The following is a 19,797-nucleotide window of genomic DNA, read 5'->3' on the forward strand; positions in this document are numbered from 1 at the left end:
GCTCTATAAGGCCTTAGTCCAGTCCTATCTCGACTACGGGAGCGTGGTGTACGACTCAGCAGCACCTTCAACGTTGCAGATCCTTGACCCGATTCTCCATTGTGGCATCAGACTGGCGACAGGTGCCTTCCTCTCTAGTCCAGTGACTAGCCTTCTTGTAGAAGCTGGAATCACTCCCCTACGATTCCGCCGACAACAGTTGCTTGCGTCTTACATCGCCCGCGTCCATGCCTCGCCTGACCACCCAAACCGCAGGCTCCTTTTTCCATCTTGTGCCCTCCACTCCCCATGACGGCGGCCTAGGTCGGGTCTCCTGATCACGGTCCCTGTTCGATCCCTTCTCTTGTCACTCGAGTCCTTTCCCCTCCCTCCTTCTGGCCCTCTTCTTCTACCCCTCCTTGGTCCCTCCCTCACTTGCGGCTTTGCTTGTATTTGTCCTGCGACCCCAAGTCCTCCGTTCCACCTGCCATTGTTCATTAACAATTCCTGGCTCTTCTTTTCTCGTTTCGTAATTCAGATGTAGTCTACACCGATGATTTGTGGTCGATGGACGCACTGGGTTTGCTTTCATCCACACTATGTTGAGCAGCATTCCCTGCCTTGTGGGAGCAGTGTTTTCACTGCGGAGCTGGTTGCTCTTTATCGTGCACTTGCTCACCTTTCCTCCTGCCCTGGGGAGTCATTTGTCATACGCAGTGACTCGCGGAGTGGATTGCAAGCACTCGACCGTTTTTTTTCTTGGGACCCTTTGGTGCGCGGTATTGAAGATGCTGTTTTTGCTCTCACTGAGTGTGTCGTTCAGTGACATTTGTGTGGACCCCAGGGCACAACGGCATTCCAGGAAACGAACGTGCCGATCAGTTGGCCGAGCAGGCCACCACTTCACCACCCCTGGAGCTCGGTCTCGTGGAAAGAGACGTCCGGTTAGCCCTGCATCGCAAGGTCCATGATGTCTGGAGCTCTGAATGGTCTGTCTTGAATGTGCCAAATAAGCTCAGCGTGGTAAAGTCATCCACGGCCGCATGGAACTCATCCTTGAGGAGCACGTGTAGGGAGTCAGTTGTTCTCTGCCATCTCTGAATTGAACATACGCGGTTGACCCACAGCTATCTCCTTCGCCGTGAGAACCCGCCCAAGTGTCGCTGTGATGCAGGGCTGACAGTGGTCCATCTTCTTATGGACTGCCCCCTTTTAGCCCCCTTGCGGCAGTCCTTTAATTTACCAGCTGCACTTCCTTTAATTCTAGGTGACGATGCCTCTATAGCTTACTCAGTTTTATGTTTTATCCGTGCAGCTGGGTTTTATCATTCACTCTGGTGTGGGTGCTCTTGGCTGATTTCTCAGGCTACACCCACTCCAGCGACCTTTAATTGTGACGTGGATACCAAAATAGTGTCTTTTCTGGTAAGAAGTTGTGTTGGTACCTCTATCAATGCTTTCCAGCTGGAGGTTCTTCGTTTGTAGTTGAGTGTTTGACCTTTTACCTGATTCAGCAACCACTGTAGTCTGTTTTGCTCTAGTCAACTATTTGCTCTGCTCCTTTTAAGTGTCCTCTATTTTGTGTTATTGCGGTGTTCATTTTAGCTCTGTACCCCTTGGTCTTCCCTCCTTCTGGGTGCAGGCCTTTTACATGTATGTCTGTTTGGAACAGGGGACTGATGACCTTGATGTTTAGCTCCCACCAAACCCCAAAACCAACCAATACACTGGATGAGGTCTAGAGGAGACCCCATCACATCTTAACAACAAACAAAGAAGGCAACCAACAGCAAACCACTGCAGTGGTGGCGATTTAAGGAGACTGGGGTGGGGATGGGGGGCAGGGGTACTGCATACAAACATTACATACACCAAAACTTACATTTACTTTCAATGAGAAGGTTGCTTGATTTTTATTGCTGTAAATCTGTGCTCAAACTCTTATTCTTTGTTTGTACCTTTTCGCCACCATCGCCTTTCGAAAACTGGTACATTTCTTTCTGCTGGAGGTTCGTTCAGGAAATCAATTGCCTTTTATTCTGGTGTGTCAATAAATTATTTTCCCACAAAATTCTCATATTTCTGTCATGTGTGGCTGCGATATTTAGTTGCAAATGGTATGCTTATGTTCACATGATTATGAAGTTGCCAGTGTTATAAATTTCCATCTTTGTGCAAGTGTATGAACATATGTTCAGATCTGCGTTGCTGTGATACAGTTTCTTACCATGGACTTTCTTTTTGCAGCTGCCTTTAATCATAATTACAAAAACATTAGATTAATGCATTATAAGGGGACTTCAAAAAGTAAGTTACACATTATTATAGTAGGCCAAATAACTTTTATTGAATGCTGCACCGCTCCTCAGAGTGACACAGACCCATGGCATTGTTTTTCAACACAATCACCAGGTCTTTGTAATCAATAGTAAAAATGTACTACCAATTGTTCAGTTCCTCAACAACTGAAATTTGTTCCTTGGTCTCTAAATGATGAGAACTGCTTTGTAAATGTCCTCATTGTTGGAAAATCTCTTTCCCTTCACACGTTTTTTCAGGTTCCATAAAGATTGTCTGGCTTTTGTCATTTGTGGTCGATGTCTATGGCCTTCCTTCCTGATGAATGTCATTCATGTCTGTCCTGGCTTGGTCAAATTGTTCGCACCGTTTCACTGCATGTATACATGACATTACATTTAGCCCGTATACCACCAGAATTTCATGGTGAATCTATGTGCAATTTAGGTGTTTTGTGCACAAGAATTGCACTGTCTATTTCCAGTTTCTGCATCATTTCACTTGCACACTGTGTAGTTATCCATACTACAGGAAACCCGTAAGGTGTATTCTCTTCGGACACAGCACCATTCTTGTCATGCAATGGTCTTATTGCCAGATAACATGTGTAACTTGCTTTCTGAGATTCCTACATATCTGTATTGAGAATTATTTCCAAACTCTCTAATTTCAGACTGCCAATGCTGATATTCTAGTGGTAGCTATTGGTAGAGCTGAAATGGTGAAAGGAAGTTGGATTAAACGAGGAGCTGTTGTCATTGATTGTGGTATAAATGCAATTCCAGGTAAGTGAATACTCTGAGTGGAACAGCCTAGTCTATATATTTTTTAAATGCTGAAATGATATATGCCTAAAATAGAAGTAGCATTAATATTGTTATATTTATGTTATCCTAATAACTGGACTCGTATCATTCAGATCCCACAAAGAAAAACAATCAGAGACTTGTTGGTGATGTAGCTTTTGAGGAAGCTAAGCTAGTGGCTTCATACATAACTCCAGTTCCTGGAGGTGTTGGGCCAATGACTGTTGCAATGCTAATGAAAAACACTGTCCTTTCTGCACAAAAAGCTGCCAACAAAATTCTAAATGTCCAATGGAATCTAAGTATTTTGCCTCTTACATTAAAGAAACCTGTCCCAAGGTAAGTTAAACAAATTGTAGTGTGGCATAGTATACATTATGCTTTTCACTGAGTCAGTTATTTTTTACAATATTATTGATCTTATATTCTGTATTCTTGTGAAAGTGACATAGAGGTTGCAAGATCCCAGGAGCCAAAAGATATTAGTGACCTAGCAAGAGAAATTGGTCTGCACCCATCGGAAGTGGAGCAGTATGGCCACAAAAAGGCAAAAATAACACTAGATGTTTTAAAACGTCTGCAGCATCAGAAAGATGGGAAATACATTGTGGTTGCTGGGTAACTACAGATTATTTTTAGACAAGTCATATTGTGATTAACATTACTAACAAAGAATTTTGAGATTTGCTGTTTCACTCTATTTCCAGTATCACTCCAACTCCTCTTGGGGAAGGAAAGAGTACGACGACAATAGGTCTTGTCCAAGCTCTTTCTGGCCATAAAAAGAAAAATGCTTTTGCCTGTGTACGGCAGCCATCACAGGGACCAACATTTGGAATTAAAGGTTTGAAAAAAAATTGTCATGTTTCTTGGTTTTGTTGCTGTGTGTAATTTTTAATAATTGTGGATAAGTCATAGGTAGTAACACAACTTTGAGCAAAGTTGTGATGATGAAATGTGAAATGAAGTGAGTGGTTGGGCAACTTGGAGCTAAGAAAATGGTAGAATTTGTTCATTGTGAGACACCAGAAAATTGCAATTCATGGTGGGAGGAAATTACTTACAACATATGTTTTACCTGTGCTGTATTATTGTTAGGTTCTATCAAAAGAGATAAGTTCCACAGAAACACTGAATGATGTAATTTGGCAAGCCATAGAAGAAATTAGGATTGTTCAGTGCACTTGTGAGCAATTGAATCAGACACACGTACTTTGTAGTTTGTCTTGCCCCTTTCACTCTCATAAATGTGTCATGTCAGGGGAGACAGAAAACGTTTTAGTGCGTTTTTGTTTCATAACCACTAAAATTTCCACCTGCAGCTCAAAGAAATTGGTTGCAGTTAGATTTTAGGTGCACAGATCTCAGTGGATGGTTTCTCGAGGCTGTTCAATACGATTGAGGCCAGGTGATGTGGCCATAAAAGCACCCTCATATCTGTAGTTTGTTTCTAAAACCATGCTGATGCATTTTGGGGATGAATTGGAGGTGTATTTATCAGGAGACACAGGTCACAGGCAGGATGTCAGAGGTGAACGATCTTGCCTTGAATGGTTCTCTGTTACAAGGATGCTGTGTCATCTCAAGTGAGTTCCAACATACACATTAACATCAGCATGTAACATGACACATCAGTCTAGTTGACCTGTTTCTTCTTTAGCACTACAAATACTTTCACTTTTTTATTTATATCTTTGAAAAGGGGTGAGTGAATTTTAAAATTTGGGAGCTCTTTTCCTGCAGCAATCGATGCTCTACAACGTTCATGCATAACACTTTTCATTTGGACTAGCTGTTTTTAAGTTAGGGCTGTTGGCACATGATCATAACTTACTTTTCCACCAAATTGGTATAATAATTTTCTTGAAGCAACAGTCTACAGCTATCAACTACTTGAAATAGTACATTGTAAATGATCAGTTGTACCAACACAACTTGAGTTGTCTACTGGTTAACTGGCTTTGTACTGATATGTAAGTGTAAATCACTGATGCTCAGCTTTTCCTCCAGTGATGATGGTTTTATGGAGCAAAGCTGGTAGAGAAACAAACTTGTGTTTTTCATAGTATTGCTGGTGGCTTGTAAAACATTACTTCAAATTGGTAAAAATTCCCAATCTTTGACAATCGTTTGTGACTATATGGCTGAGCTGATTCTAACTCTTTGAAATTTTTGAATATTTTTGTAAGAAGAATTGTTTTCAAGTTTTACATGAAAAACAGAAAAAAAAATCCAAAAACTTTGTGGTTTTTTGGCCCACAAAAGTTTACCACAAGCCAGAAATCATCATATTCTCATTTAAATCTTATTTGGGATGCCTAACATTGATTAAAATTACTGCCAGCTTGTGCCTATTTATTGGCCAGCAAAAGGCTACTATAAGAAACCATCTAATTCATATTCATCCATTTATTCATATGCAGGCTATTTCTAAAACAAATAAGATCATTGAAACACAAACATTCTGCTTTGCATGTAGTTACCTTTGCTGGTTCAACTGTGCAGTTCGCACTCTTTTGACATTGATGACTCGTACATTGTCCTGCACTTTTCACCTCATGAATTGTTTCAGAATATTTCGAGTGTTCTAACATCTTACTAATGATGATGTAACAAGAGTGTAATACTACAGCTACTAATCTATTAGTAAAACGGCGTCTGAAAATGAAAGGTAATTAAGTGGGACAATATGTATTATTGTCCAACAAACGCTTAGCAAATTATTGTTTTGTCTTGTTGAATGTGATGTGATTGCCAAACCGTAGACACATGAGGGTGTAAAAGCTATTAAATTTAACTTTTAAATTTTATGTTTTAAGTTTCAACCATGCAATATAAAACAAATATTAGTTGACTTTTGTGGAATCTTGAAAAATGAAATGTCAAGTTTCCTGAAAATTTTCTATATTCAAGCCTGAAAATTTTCTATATTCAAGCACATTTTACAATGGCAAACTTTCAGTTTTGTCATATTTTCATTGAACCATTGAGTGATACTCTTATTACAAATAAGAACTTTTTTTTAAAAAAAGGCATTTGTTGAATTTTATTAAAATTATCCCTGATTTGAGGCATAAAGTAAACATGGCTACAGTGTGATGGCTGACATCAATCCCTCATTCCCACAAAGAAGCAGCACCCTCTCCTCAGTGCACACCTCGGTCATTTGTCTTGGAGAATGGGGAAAACTTTGAAATTTGAGGATTAAAAAGATCTTCTCTCCATTATTATACTCTATTCAGTGCAACACAGAGCAACATGCAGCTATAGAGTTACGAATTCTTCAGTCCATTTGGCATGGCTGCTCAGTAATGTGTCAAACTAGGAGACAACGACCACCTTGATCAGTCCTAGGTTTCTGAGAGTCAGTTCTATCACGTAATTTGAGGGTTCTTTTGGAAGGTTCAAATCCAGCTATGGGTTACATTTTATTAAATTAACCTTCAAAACTTAGCTCTCAGACCACATTCTGTTTAACTTTGATTATGCCAAACAACATTAGAAAAATAGATAGCATGAAAATAACACAATAAATTCCTTAACATCATCAGATGAGTAGTTTGGTAAATCAAGTTTTATTATAGATGCCATCAAAGTTGAATAAAGTTAAAAAAAAATTATTTAATGTTTCCCCACTTAGAGGATTATTAATCAGTGTTATTTTCGATGGTTCTTCTCGTTGATATCTGGAAAAGTTTCCTCAATTAGACAGGTAATTTTACTCCTCTGTTCCAGATTTCCAATGTTCTGTGTGAACCTAACATCATTGTTACATGATTGGAAATATCTTAAGTGAATATTTTCAAGCTTTATTCCTCTACTCACTGGATATACTGGATTTAATAACACATGTAATATCAGACCATTAAATGAAAAATGTAGTACTATATTCATAGTAACAATATAAAAAGCTGTACTCTGCACACACTAATGAAGTAGGTTTTCCTTTCTTTTGTCAAAAGTAATCTATCTTTCAAAAAATATACTGAGTGAATAATTATGAATGATTTGCGATAAAATGAAATTTGTATATACAGGGTGAGTCAGGAGGAAAGGTACATGCTTTGATACGCGATAATATTAGTGATTCTGGACAAAAACCTTCATAGGGACATATGCCCTATTGCTCATGTTTTCCAAGATAGAACACATTTAATATCACTTTCGTACGTTTTTCGTTAATAACTCAAAAATCGCACACTCCAATGAAAACATGTCTCAGTACACAATTAAACTAAATTAGATTTGCTACAAAAAAGGTCCTATTTAGTTTTTGTCTAAGACTAACAGTTTGCACAGAGAGATCGCAAGAATGTTGAAAATCTTGCGCAACATGCATATGCTGTAGCTTAGGTACTTTTTGTAGGCCAGTTTGAGATAGTTTTCTGACTTGATAGACCACAACCGTCTTGTATCAAAATGTTCGTCTCAACTTCCTCTATATTACTGTGGTATATTTTAAACAATGACAGTGAATAATAGAGAAAATAAATAGAAATGTACATTAAAAGTGTTCTATCTCAGAAACTAGGCATATGTCCACATAAAGTTTTTTTGTTCAGAATCAGTAATGCTATCACCCGTCAAAACACGTATCTTTCGTCCTGACTCACCCTATATATCCTGACAAATTTCATTCTTGGAGTGTGATACATTCTCAAACTCGGTGGATGTCTCGCTTACAAAATGCCAACACTATAAACGTGCCTCCACTTCAATAAATTTCTGTGATGGCATATGGTTGTAATGATACTTATTCAATAATAAGTATTTATTACCATGTACTTACCAATAACTTGTCTATAATAGATAAAAGGCTGCTGTGGAATATGTTTTTATCACGCTACTGTGTGGTTTGTGTCATGGAACACACTGACTTAAGTTTTCAAATATTATTCAGGTGGTGCTGCAGGTGGTGGATATTCTCAAGTTATTCCCATGGAAGAATTTAATCTCCATCTGACAGGTGACATTCATGCTGTCACTGCAGCTAATAATCTTTTGGCAGCTCAATTGGATGCAAGAATGTTTCATGAAGCAACGCAGAAGGATGACTCTTTGTACATTCGGCTGGTTCCACGAGTTAAAGGATCACGTGCATTTTCAGAAATTCAGGTACAATTACAGTAATCAGCATACACATAGAAAAAAGCTTACTTTCTAAGTGTTTGTATCAATTTTTATACAACGTACTCTGCAGCCCCTGACACCATTAACTATATTTACACCATGTTTAGATTTTGTGTGGCAAAATGTACATAAATTCCATACCCATTTTCCAGGGTGACAATTATTGAACTATACAAAAAAAAAAAAAAAAATAAAATAAAATGTAAATTTGTTACAAGCTACAAAGTGCACACACTTTATTCAACATGTAAACGTCAGTGCAGATATTTGGATTTAGCTTATGACATCTTTGATACGCGTCTTGCATGAACCACATCTTGTCAAAATTATGGTCACTTTGGATAATGAGGATGAAATAATCTTCCAAAACCTTCATGTACCATTCGGTAGTCAGCGTACCATCAAGGAATATCACACCGATTATTCTGTGACTGGACATTGCACACCACACAGTCATCCAGTGAGGCTAAAGACACTTCTCGATCGCAAAATGTGGATTCTCAGTCCTCCAAATGTGCCAGGTTTGCTTATTGACGAACCCATTCATCATTGACGATGATGTGGTGCAGATGAATAATGAAATTCTGCATGACTTGCTGAAGTGTTGGAATGTCGATGATGTCAATCACCTTCTGAAAGGCTATTTTAAGCTAAGCAATAGTTTTGGGGGTATTGCTGTACACCTTGTCTTTAATATGGTCCCACAAAAGGCAGTCGCATGTATTCAGATCCAGAGAATATTGCGGCCAATTGAAACCAGTGGCCTCTGGGTAACCCAGAGCCAGAAAGCCACCCCCAAAGTGTTCCTCCAGGACATTGAACACACTCCTGCTTCGATGTGTAGAGCTCCATCTTGCATGAACCACATCGTGTCAAAATTATGGTCACTTTGGGTAATGGGGATGAAATAATCTTCCAAAACCTTCACATACCATTCAGTAGTCAGCATACCATCAAGGAATATCGCTCTGATTATTCTGTGACTGGACATTGCACACCACACAGTCATCCATTGAGGCTAAAGAGACTTTTCGATCGCAAAATGTAGGTAACATTAGATTAGATTAATACTTGTTCCATAGATCATGAATACGACACTTCGTAATGATGTGGAACGTGTCAGGTTAATAAAAGATGTCCGTACAAGATATTACATTACAAAAAATATTGCATGAAACTAATGTTTAAGTTGTTTTTTTCCCTCCCTTAATTTATATCTAAAAATTCAGCCAATGAGTAGAAGGAGTTGTCATCTAGAAATTCTTTTAATTTATTTTTAAATGCTGGTTGGCTATCTGTCAGGCTTTTGATGCTGTTTGGTAGGTGCCCAAAGACTTTTGTGGCAGCATAATTTACCCCTTTCTGTGCCAAAGTCAGATTTAACCATGCATAGTGAAGATCATCCTTTCTCCTGGTGTTATAGCTATGCACACTGCTATTACTTTTGAACTGGGTAGGATTATTAACAACAAATTTCGTAAGTGAATATATATACTGTGAGGTTACTGTGAGGATCCCTTGATCCTTAAATAGATGTCTGCAGGATGACTGTGTGTGGGCACCAGCAATTATTCTGATTACACGTTTTTGAGCAATGAATACTTTTCTACTCAACGATGAATTACCCCAGAATATGATGCCATACGGAAGCAGTGAATGAAAGTAGGCGTAGTAAGCTAATTTACTGAGATTCTTATCACTAATATTTGCAATAACCCTAATAGCATATGTAGCTGAATTCGTACGTTTCAGCAGACCATCAATGTGTTGCTTCCAGTTTAACCTCTCATCAATGGACACACCTAAAAATTTTGAAAATTCTACCTTAGCTACAGACTTCTGTTCAAAGTCTATATTTATTACTGGAGTTGTGCCATTTACTATGCGGAACTGTATATGCTGTGTTTTATCAAAATTTAAAGAGAGTCCGTTTGCTGAGAACCACTTAATAATTTTGTGAAAAACATCATTTACAATTACATCACTTAGTTCTTGGTTTTTGGATGTTATTACTATACTTGTATCATCAGCAAAAAAAACTAACTTTGCATCTTCATAAATGTGGAATGGTAAGTCATTAATGTGTATCAAGAACAGTAAAGGACCTAAGACCGGACCCTGTGGGACCCCGTACCTGATAGCCCCACAGTTTGAGGAATCAGCTGTTGTTTTAACATTACATGAACCACCTATTTCAACTTTCTGCATTCTTCCAGTTAAGTATGAATTAAACCATTTGTGCACTTCCCCCACAAACCATAATGATTTAGCTTATCTAAAAGAATTCCATGATTTACACAATCAAAGGCCTTTGAGAGATGGGGTGATGTTCGGTTATTCAGGGCATTTAATATTTGATCAGTGAAAGCATATATATAGCATTTTCTGTTGAGAAGCCTTTCTGAAAATCAAACTGACATTTTGTTAGTACTTTATTTTTACAAATATGGGAGGCTACTCTTGAATACATTACTTTCTCAAAAAGTTTTGATAGAGCTGTCAGAAGAGAGATTGGGCGGTAGTTGTTGACATCCGACATATCCCCCTTTTTATGCAATGGTTTTACAATGGCATATTTCAGTCTATTAGGGAAAACAGCCTGCTCCAAATAGCTATTACACACGTGGCTGAGAATCCTACTTATCTGTGGGGAACAAGCTTTAAGTACCTTGCTGGAAATGCCATCAATTCCGTAAGAGCTTTTACTTTCCAGGGAGTTTATTATTTTACTGATTTCAGAGGGAGAGGTTGGCGGAAATACAGTTGTTTCAAGCTGCACAGGTATGGCCTCTTCTATTAGTAGCCTTGCCTCTTCTAGTGAAGATCTAGATAGTATTTTCTCCACAACATTTAAAAAATGATTATTGTAAATATTTTCAATTTCTAATTGTTTTTTAGTACACTTGTCATTCAGTTTTGTGGCACTAAAGTCTTCCTATGGTCTTGGTTGCCCTGTTTCCCTTTCAATAATATTCCAAATTGCTTTAATTTTATTATCAGATTACTGAATGATACACATGCTTCTGGACTTTTTAATAACTTTTCTTAGTACCGAACAATAGTTTTTATAATATTGAACAATTTCGGGGTCAGCACTCCCTCTTGCTGTTAGATACAGTTCTCTTTTACAGTTGCAAGATATTCTTATTCCTTTAGTTAGCCAAGGTTTTTTATATGTTTTCTTGGAATTATGTTTAACTATTTTCTTGGGAAAACAATTTTCAAATACCCTTAAAAATGTATCGTGAAATAAGTTATATTTCAAGTTTGCATCGGGTTCCTTATACACTTCATCCCAGTCTAGCTGCTGTAGATTTTCCCTAAAGTTTGCAATATTTATATTGTTAATTGAACGCACTGCTTTGAAATTCTGATTTGATATACTGCATGGAACTATGTCATGTACTGTAACTAGCTGTGCACCATGATCTGAAAGACCATTCTCAACAGGATAAGCATTTATGTCCTTAAACTTATCTTGGTCTACAAAAAAGTTATCTATCAATTTCCTGCTGTTCTTTATTATCCGAGTAGGAAAATCATTGACGGAGCTCAAATTGAAAGAACTGAGTAATACTACAAGGTCATTCTTTCTATTACACTCTTTCAGGAAATCAACATTGAAATCCCCACAAATGATAACTTGCTTCCCCCTGTCTGACAGATAGCACAACAAAGCATCCAAGTTTTCTAGAAATAGCTGGAAACTCCCTGAGGGGAACCTATACACTGTTACAATTATGAAAGTGCCATCATTTAGTTTTAGTTCAGTGGCACATGCTTCCATATGTTGCTCTACACAAATTTTTTTAGTTTCTAAATTTTTTACGCTGTGGAAGCTTTTGACATATATGGCAACTCCTCCTCTCGTCATATTATCTCTACTTACATGTGCAGCTAATTTGTACCCATTGATGCTAACCTTTTGCATATCAGTGAAAATGTGATGCTCAGACAGGCATAGTACATCTATTACATTCTCAGTTTCTATATTTTCTAAACAAAGCAGAAGCTCATCAATTTTATTCTTCAATCCCCCAATATTTTGATGAAATATACTAACAATATTTTTCACTTTTCTTTTGTGAGTATCTTGAACTTTTTTTAACATCTTAAGTACTTGCCTGGCTGAGTTTCCCACTGGACACTGATCTTACACTAAAAAGAATTTCCACCATGAGGTGTAGTTCCTCCCCCCTTTAAATATCCTGCTATCAGCCCAGCCAGTTTACCCTTCCCTTCCCTTCCTTGATGAGGTGTAGGCCATGTCTAGTATAGTCCCACCTACAGAGTGAATCAAGAGGAACCACACCAATGTGTGACCCCGCACCAGATGCAAGTAGCCATTCCAACTCCAAATTAACTCTCCTGACAGAAGATCTCAAATGAGGTCGGTGGTTTCTCAGTCCTCCAAATGTGCCAATTTTGCTTATTGACGAACCCATCCAAATGAAAGTAGGCTTTGTTGCTAAACCATGCATGCATACACATACTATTCCCCATCATGCCCCACGGCCAACCGTGCAGTTTGAACATCATAATGCAAACTGTTCAGAAGTTATGGAGAGTTTATTTCAGATAGTTCAATAATTGTCACCCTGTATTTAATACGTGGATAGTGCATGGAAAAAAAATGCTTTTATCTAATATCAGATTTCTCTGATTTTGCTATCTTGGCTGTTAAAAGAAAGAAAAAGTAATATTTTTCTTAAGTTGTGATGGAATGTTCACCATTGAAATTGTAATACCAATCCTTCATATGATGTATTGTGTGTTTTATTTCCTGTAGTATGTACCACTGGATATTGTTGAGCTTTCTCATAACTCCTTACAACGGTAAATTGCACAATTGTTTGTTATGTTGTTCCTCTCTCTCTTCCAGTAGTCCAGCTTGGTAAGTGGCCAGTCAGTATATAAGAACATGTTGAACAGCCATTTTGAGTTACTCTTCCTTAGTGTTCTTTTAAGGCATCTCACTCTGGCGTTAGACTTCTCCACAACGACCTTAGATTTGGTTCCAAGTAAAATGACTCAGGCTGGATCTTCCTAGGTATTTGACATTTGTTACCAATTCAATTAACTGCTCAGCAGTTACACTATATTGGGTCCTTCTGTGTATTTACAGATATTGTATTATACAGAGTTATTCAGCTAAGCTGTTCACCTCAAATATTTCTGCAATCATTTAGGAATAGTAGTTCTATTTTCACACAGATTAATTGTAAAAAAAATCCTCACCAAGTGACATATAATCTTTTGCTGCAGCTATATTCATTATGAGACATTGTAGTAATTTCTGCTGGCGGTATCGTAGAGCTCAAAAGAGATGAAAAACCAACAGAATGCTACTGTAACTGTAATTAATATTTATTATTAGTAGGAAAAAATATAAATTAATTAATATGCTGATTCATTTATTGCAGCTGAGAAGGCTGCAGAGACTGGGAATTTCAAAGACTGACCCCGACTCCTTAACACCTGAAGAAATAAGGAAATTTGTTCGGCTGGATATAGATCCTGAGACAGTAACGTGGACTAGAGGTTTGTAATATTTTTGCAAAATACATATTGCTTAAGATAATGTATATAATGATGATATATTTTTTGCTGTTAATATTGCTTTCAATATTGATTTGAAATTATGAGAAGATATTTCACCAATTCCATTATTTATAATTTGTTTTTATTGTGTTCCAGTTATTGACACAAACGACAGATTCCTGAGAAAAATTACAGTAGGGCAAGCACCAACAGAAAAGGGGCACACTCGGCAAACCGGTTTCTGCATATCTGTAGCGAGTGAAATAATGGCTATACTTGCTCTTGCCACTGATTTGGAGGATATGAAGCAAAGAATAAGTAGAATTGTAGTTGGTCTTGACAAACAAGGCAATCCTGTGACTGCTGATGATCTGGTATTGAAATTTTTTTGTTTGTTTCAGTACTCAGTTTTGTAACATACATTTATAATTAGTCTTGTGGAATTATGCTGAGAAAAATGATTATTTGCTGCTTTCAAACTGCATTTAAAGACTAAAAAACAAAAAGGTTACTTTCTAGGTTTTTAGTCTATTTATGGGATTTACTTTGATAATTATTTTAATAACTGGTGCAGCAAATAGTAATATTGGATGTTTTCACTGTAAGAATTTGAAGAAGGTAGCTTAGACAGTAGTTGTAATAAACTGACTGTGTACATCATTGTTATACAAGTACAAATAAAATATATCTCTCATAATCAATCCATGTAATTTATAGTTGTCTGATGTATATAATTGTAGGGAGCAACTGGTGCGATGACAATTCTTATGAAAGATGCCATACATCCAACACTCATGCAGACACTCGAAGGAACACCTGTATTAGTGCATGCTGGCCCATTTGCTAATATTGCACATGGCTGTTCATCAGTAGTAGCTGATAAAATAGCTCTCAAGCTTGTAGGTCCTAATGGCTATGTTGTTACTGAAGCAGGCTTTGGGTCAGATATTGGTAAGGGCAGAACAAAAATATTGTTTTTATGAAATAACATAATTTGTTGTCATATTAATGTCTCAACTGAATACTTCAGGTATGGAAAAATTCTTCAACATAAAATGCAGATCGTCCAGAGATGTTCCTAATGCAGTTGTGCTAGTCACATCAGTAAGAGCTCTCAAGATGCACGGAGGAGGACCGACTGTAACTCCTGGAATACCACTTGACAAAGTTTATGTTGAGGTAAGTACTGTGGCAGTAATTACCTTCTTACCTATGACCTTAGATATTGACATTCTGCACTTGTTTGGAGAAAATAAAAATGATAAAAGTCCAAAAAATTATAAGTATGCAGCTTGTGTGCTAATGATTTACTACTGGTCAAAATTCAGTTTATGACAAGTCACATCCTGTTTTTACAACCACTTAAAAAGAGGAGGTCTGTGAATAGTATTTAGCTCAAATGAATCCCCATTCATACCATAGTTTGGTAACAGACGGAGTTCATGTATGATTGAAAAACCCTGTAATAATTTAATGGAGTATTGGACATGTGAGCCAGTTGATGCACCCTTCCTTCTTTTTATTATAAATACTGAATCAAGTAAGTAAAAAGTATAATACTGTAAATTATTAGACCCTCCCAGGCATGAATAGTACATTTGGCACAAATAATATTGATGCATTGAATATTGCAATTAAAATATTTAGTGATTTTTGGTTAGAGAGAATTTTAGATATCAAATTTTAAAATGTTTCCATATGAAGTCAAATAACTGCTCTAGAGTCAGTCAACTGAATTATATAATATTATATGTGATATATATTTATATGGAGACATAAATTATAATTTTGAATGCCTCTCAAAAGACTGTCAAGACTGAAATATATCTAATAAACCCATGAAACCTTTAATGTGTGTACCATATAAATAAGTTGTAGTACACAGGTAAAATTTAGTTTCTTTTCTTTAATCGATAGTGTATTTATACCAGTTTCGTTTCATTTTATCATGCACATCATGTTAAATCAAAGAATTTTATTTATGTACATACAACATTTGCACAGAAATGGATTCTGATGGAGTGCCCTTGTGTGTTAAAAAATCTGCAGTAGAGACTCAGGAGGGCAGATCTTGATGAAATAGCGGTAACTAACTAAATAAAGAAAAATATGGAGAGCTTTGATTGCAAGTGATTTCAAAAGCATTGTTGGGAAATATTGTAGAGCCTTATTATACATTTTTTTTAGTGAATCACTCTTCAGAATAGGATTTATTATTCATTCTAGTTTCTGTGCTACAAGTAAATCCATACTTCTCAGTTGTAGGTCTCATTTTTTTGTTATTGGCTGGATTTTTCGGGTATCTTGTTTTACACATCTGTGTATAAATAAATATTTCCTTCAAAAAAGGTATTACAACAGATGATGTTCATTTTAATTTGATAAAGTTTCTTGGACAGACAGACAGAGAGAGGGGGGGGGGGGGGAGAGAGAGAGAGAGAGAGAGAGAGAGAGAGAGAGAGAGAGAGAGAGAGAGAGAGAGAAAGCACAATTAGTCCGTCCATCCAAACACTTCCTTTAATAATGATGACCTGGAAATGTAGCATCTATTGTTGGAAAGATTCACATCTATTTTTGGCAAAATTCAAACCTATTTTTTGTTTTGTTTTGGAAATGATTTAAGCATACAAATTTAAAAGATTGTGAAGTTAGGTGCCTGAAGGTGAAGCCTATCAAAAAAATGTGGCAATTGGGGAGCTTTTTAGCTTGTTTTCTTTTGCATATTTTTGATCTTTGCTTGTTTTCTTCTTCTGTCTTTATTTGATCTTTCAACGAATGATTTTTTCTATTTAGAAGTAGTATCTTTTTTCTGCTGGTTAAGGAAAGTGCTTCTCTGATTTAAGATGTTTGTTGATGTTATTTTTCTTTTTGCACACAATTATTTGATTACAAAATATACAGAATATTGATTTCAAACTTTTCTGGGCATTCATAGCCATGTGGCACATATTTGGCAACACTACAGATAGAATTCACAAGGTACTTCATAGATAAGTAAAACAAAATAAGAAGCAAGAAAAAAACTCTTTCTTCACACATTAGGCAAAAACATTTGTTTGGTCAAAATTTGTTCATAGGTTTTACCCATCTCCCTCCCACAAGGCAGCCAGAATGCATACGTTCTCTGCATTTCTACATCTACATCTACATCTACATCTACATCCGTACTCCGCAAGCCACCTGACGGTGTGTGGCGGAGGGTACCCTGAGTACCTCTATCGGTTCTCCCTTCTATTCCAGTCTCGTATTGTACGTGGAAAGAAGGATTGTCGGTATGCTTCTGTGTGGGCTCTAATCTCTCTGATTTTATCCTCATGGTCTCTTCGCGAGATATACGTAGGAGGGAGCAATATACTGCTTGACTCTTCGGTGAAGGTATGTTCTCGAAACTTCAACAAAAGCCCGTACCGAGCTACTGAGAGTCTCTCCTGCAGAGTCTTCCACTGGAGTTTATCTATCATCTCCGTAACGCTTTCGCAATTACTAAATGATCCTGTAACGAAGCGCGCTGCTCTCCGTTGGATCTTCTCTATCTCTTCTATCAACCCTACCTGGTGCGGATCCCACACTGCTGAGCAGTATTCAAGCATTGGGCGAACAAGCGTACTGTAACCTACTTCCTTTGTTGTCGGATTGCATTTCCTTAGGATTCTTCCAATGAATCTCAGTCTGGCATCTGCTTTACCGACGATCAACTTTATATGATCATTCCATTTTAAATCACTCCTAATGCGTACTCCCAGATAATTTATGGAATTAACTGCTTCCAGTTGCTGACCTGCTATTTTGTAGCTAAATGATAAGGGACCTATCTTTCTATGTATTCGCATCACATTACACTTCGCTACATTGAGATTCAATTGCCATTCCGTGCACCATGCGTCACTTCGCTGCAGATCCTCCTGCATTTCAGTACAATTTTCCATTGTTGCAACCTCTCGATACACCACAGCATCATCTGCAAAAAGCCTCAGTGAACTTCCGATGTCATCCACCAGGTCATTTATGTATATTGTGAATAGCAACGGTCCTATGACACTCCCCTGCGGCACACCTGAAATCACTCTTACTTCGGAAGACTTCTCTCCATTGAGAATGACGTGCTGCGTTCTGTTATCTAGGAACTCCTCAATCCAATCACACAATTGATCTGATAGTCCGTATGCTCTTACTTTGTTCATTAAACGACTATGGGGAACTGTGTCAAACGCCTTGCGGAAGTCAAGAAACACGGCATCTACCTGTGAACCCGTGTCTAAGGCCCTCTGAGTCTCGTGGACGAATAGCGCGAGCTGGGTTTCACACGATCGTCTTTTTCGAAACCCATGCTATTCAGTGAGAATAGAACTGATACGTGATCACAGCCTTCACTAATCCCTTCAGGTGTTGTGAGCGTCATAACTGAACTCCAAGATGGTTAAGTCTCTTCACTCATGTCAAATGAAGAATGGGAAGCAATTAGCAATGAACTACGCAAAGCATTTGGTAATGGTTACTGTGCAGCAATTGGGGGCTGACATTGGCTGTGTTGGAAATGAGGTAGTTGAGGACCTGTACTTATATTTGATGCAACCACAGTTCAGAAACATCTGTCACCTTCATGTCTTGATCTTCTTAACTTTATCTAGCAGACAAAGACATGCATTTCTTTGTTCTAAGGTACTGCGTGTGTATTGTGCATATTGAACTGGGGACCTAGAAATGATGGAGAGGCTTCATCATGCCTTAGTCCTCAGTGGTTCACAACCCCACAACAGGCTATAGCAATCCACCCACCCCACTGCCGCCCCACACTAAACTCAGGGTTATTGTGCGGTTTGGCCCCCAGTGATTTTTAAGTCAAAACTGAGCATGTAGAAGTAGGGGTAGACTGTACAGGATTTCACTAACTGCATGATCTCTCCCATCTACTTTTAAAAATGGTATGCACATTATTTACTTCACTTTTCATAAACAAGTTTGCAGAAATAGTCATGGACTATGTTTCCAAAGTCAGTTTAGAAAATGTGAAGATTTTCAAGCCTATAAAATTTTGAAAAGCAACCTGCACAACAATGTAATGTCCCACCAAAACAGCTGTATCAGAAGTGAAAGTGAGAAATCAATGCTTACAATGTTATAACACAGATCTTGTAGTATTTTTGAAGAAAGTGGTATTATAAGTTAATCACTACATTTCAGGAAAATCTTGACTTGCTGAGAAAAGGTCTGCCAAATCTGCAGAAGCACATTAGTAATGGTCGTAAACATGGTGTTCCAGTTGTCGTTGCAATAAACACTTTTACGTGAGTATTTTTGTGTGTTATATAAATTATTATTATGATTTTTTTTTAAATGTAGGTGTAGAACATATGTGTCTGTACTACTTTGGATTTGCTTTCCGAGTCATGTCAGTATTACGCATAAACATAAATTGTATATATAAGCTAAATGTATTTTTTTCATTGATTCTTTGAAAGATCTCTATTGAAATGGCATGAAACAAGTCAATTTACGGGCCATGTAAGCACAATTTTTATGTGTGTATGAATATGTATAGGTAATTTATAGAACAATAAATATTGATGCCCTTAATGTTTAAAAAAAAAATGAGCATACTACTCATTGCTTGCGAAACAAAGATGTAACAACAAAGTAAGCATATTTTTGTACTGTTCTAACTGTTTTCAAATATCAAACATGGAGTATAATGATTGCCCAGAAAAAAAGATTTTAGACTTGATTAAAAATTTGCTTTGGTATCTGTGAGGATTTAATGGTACTGAGCAAATTACCAAAAACTTTTCTGGACACACATTGAACTCTCCATCTACAGCTGTACTCTTCAAGTCATCATACGGTGCGTGCGGAGGGTAACCTGTACTACTACTTGTTATTTCTCCTCCTGTTCCTCTCACAAGTATAGCAAGTGAAAAATGACTGTACGCCTCCATATGAGCCCTAATTTCTTGTATCTTATCTTCATGATCCTTATGCACGATGTTTGTTGGCAGCATCAGAATAGTTCAGCAGTCAACTTCAAATGTTGGTTCTCTAAATTCTC

General features: G+C 37.4%; 1 protein-coding gene across 6 annotated transcripts in view; it reads left to right on the forward strand.

Annotated features, from left to right (window-relative positions):
• Nucleotides 1-19,797, forward strand: part of LOC126267222 (C-1-tetrahydrofolate synthase, cytoplasmic) — a 316,907-nt gene that overhangs the window by 251,247 nt on the left and 45,863 nt on the right. For all 6 annotated transcript variants that reach the window (XM_049972201.1, XM_049972202.1, XM_049972200.1 and 3 more), the window contains 10 exons: nt 2,951-3,062; nt 3,197-3,422; nt 3,528-3,701; nt 3,791-3,927; nt 7,984-8,198; nt 13,637-13,754; nt 13,911-14,128; nt 14,495-14,705; nt 14,785-14,933; nt 18,936-19,039. In XM_049972201.1, the coding sequence (XP_049828158.1) occupies nt 2,951-3,062; nt 3,197-3,422; nt 3,528-3,701; nt 3,791-3,927; nt 7,984-8,198; nt 13,637-13,754; nt 13,911-14,128; nt 14,495-14,705; nt 14,785-14,933; nt 18,936-19,039 (1,664 nt within the window). The remainder of the gene's footprint in view (nt 1-2,950; nt 3,063-3,196; nt 3,423-3,527; nt 3,702-3,790; nt 3,928-7,983; nt 8,199-13,636; nt 13,755-13,910; nt 14,129-14,494; nt 14,706-14,784; nt 14,934-18,935; nt 19,040-19,797) is intronic.

The sequence above is a fragment of the Schistocerca gregaria genome, chromosome 4 (assembly GCF_023897955.1).
Source record: "Schistocerca gregaria isolate iqSchGreg1 chromosome 4, iqSchGreg1.2, whole genome shotgun sequence".
NCBI lineage: Eukaryota > Metazoa > Arthropoda > Insecta > Orthoptera > Acrididae > Schistocerca > Schistocerca gregaria.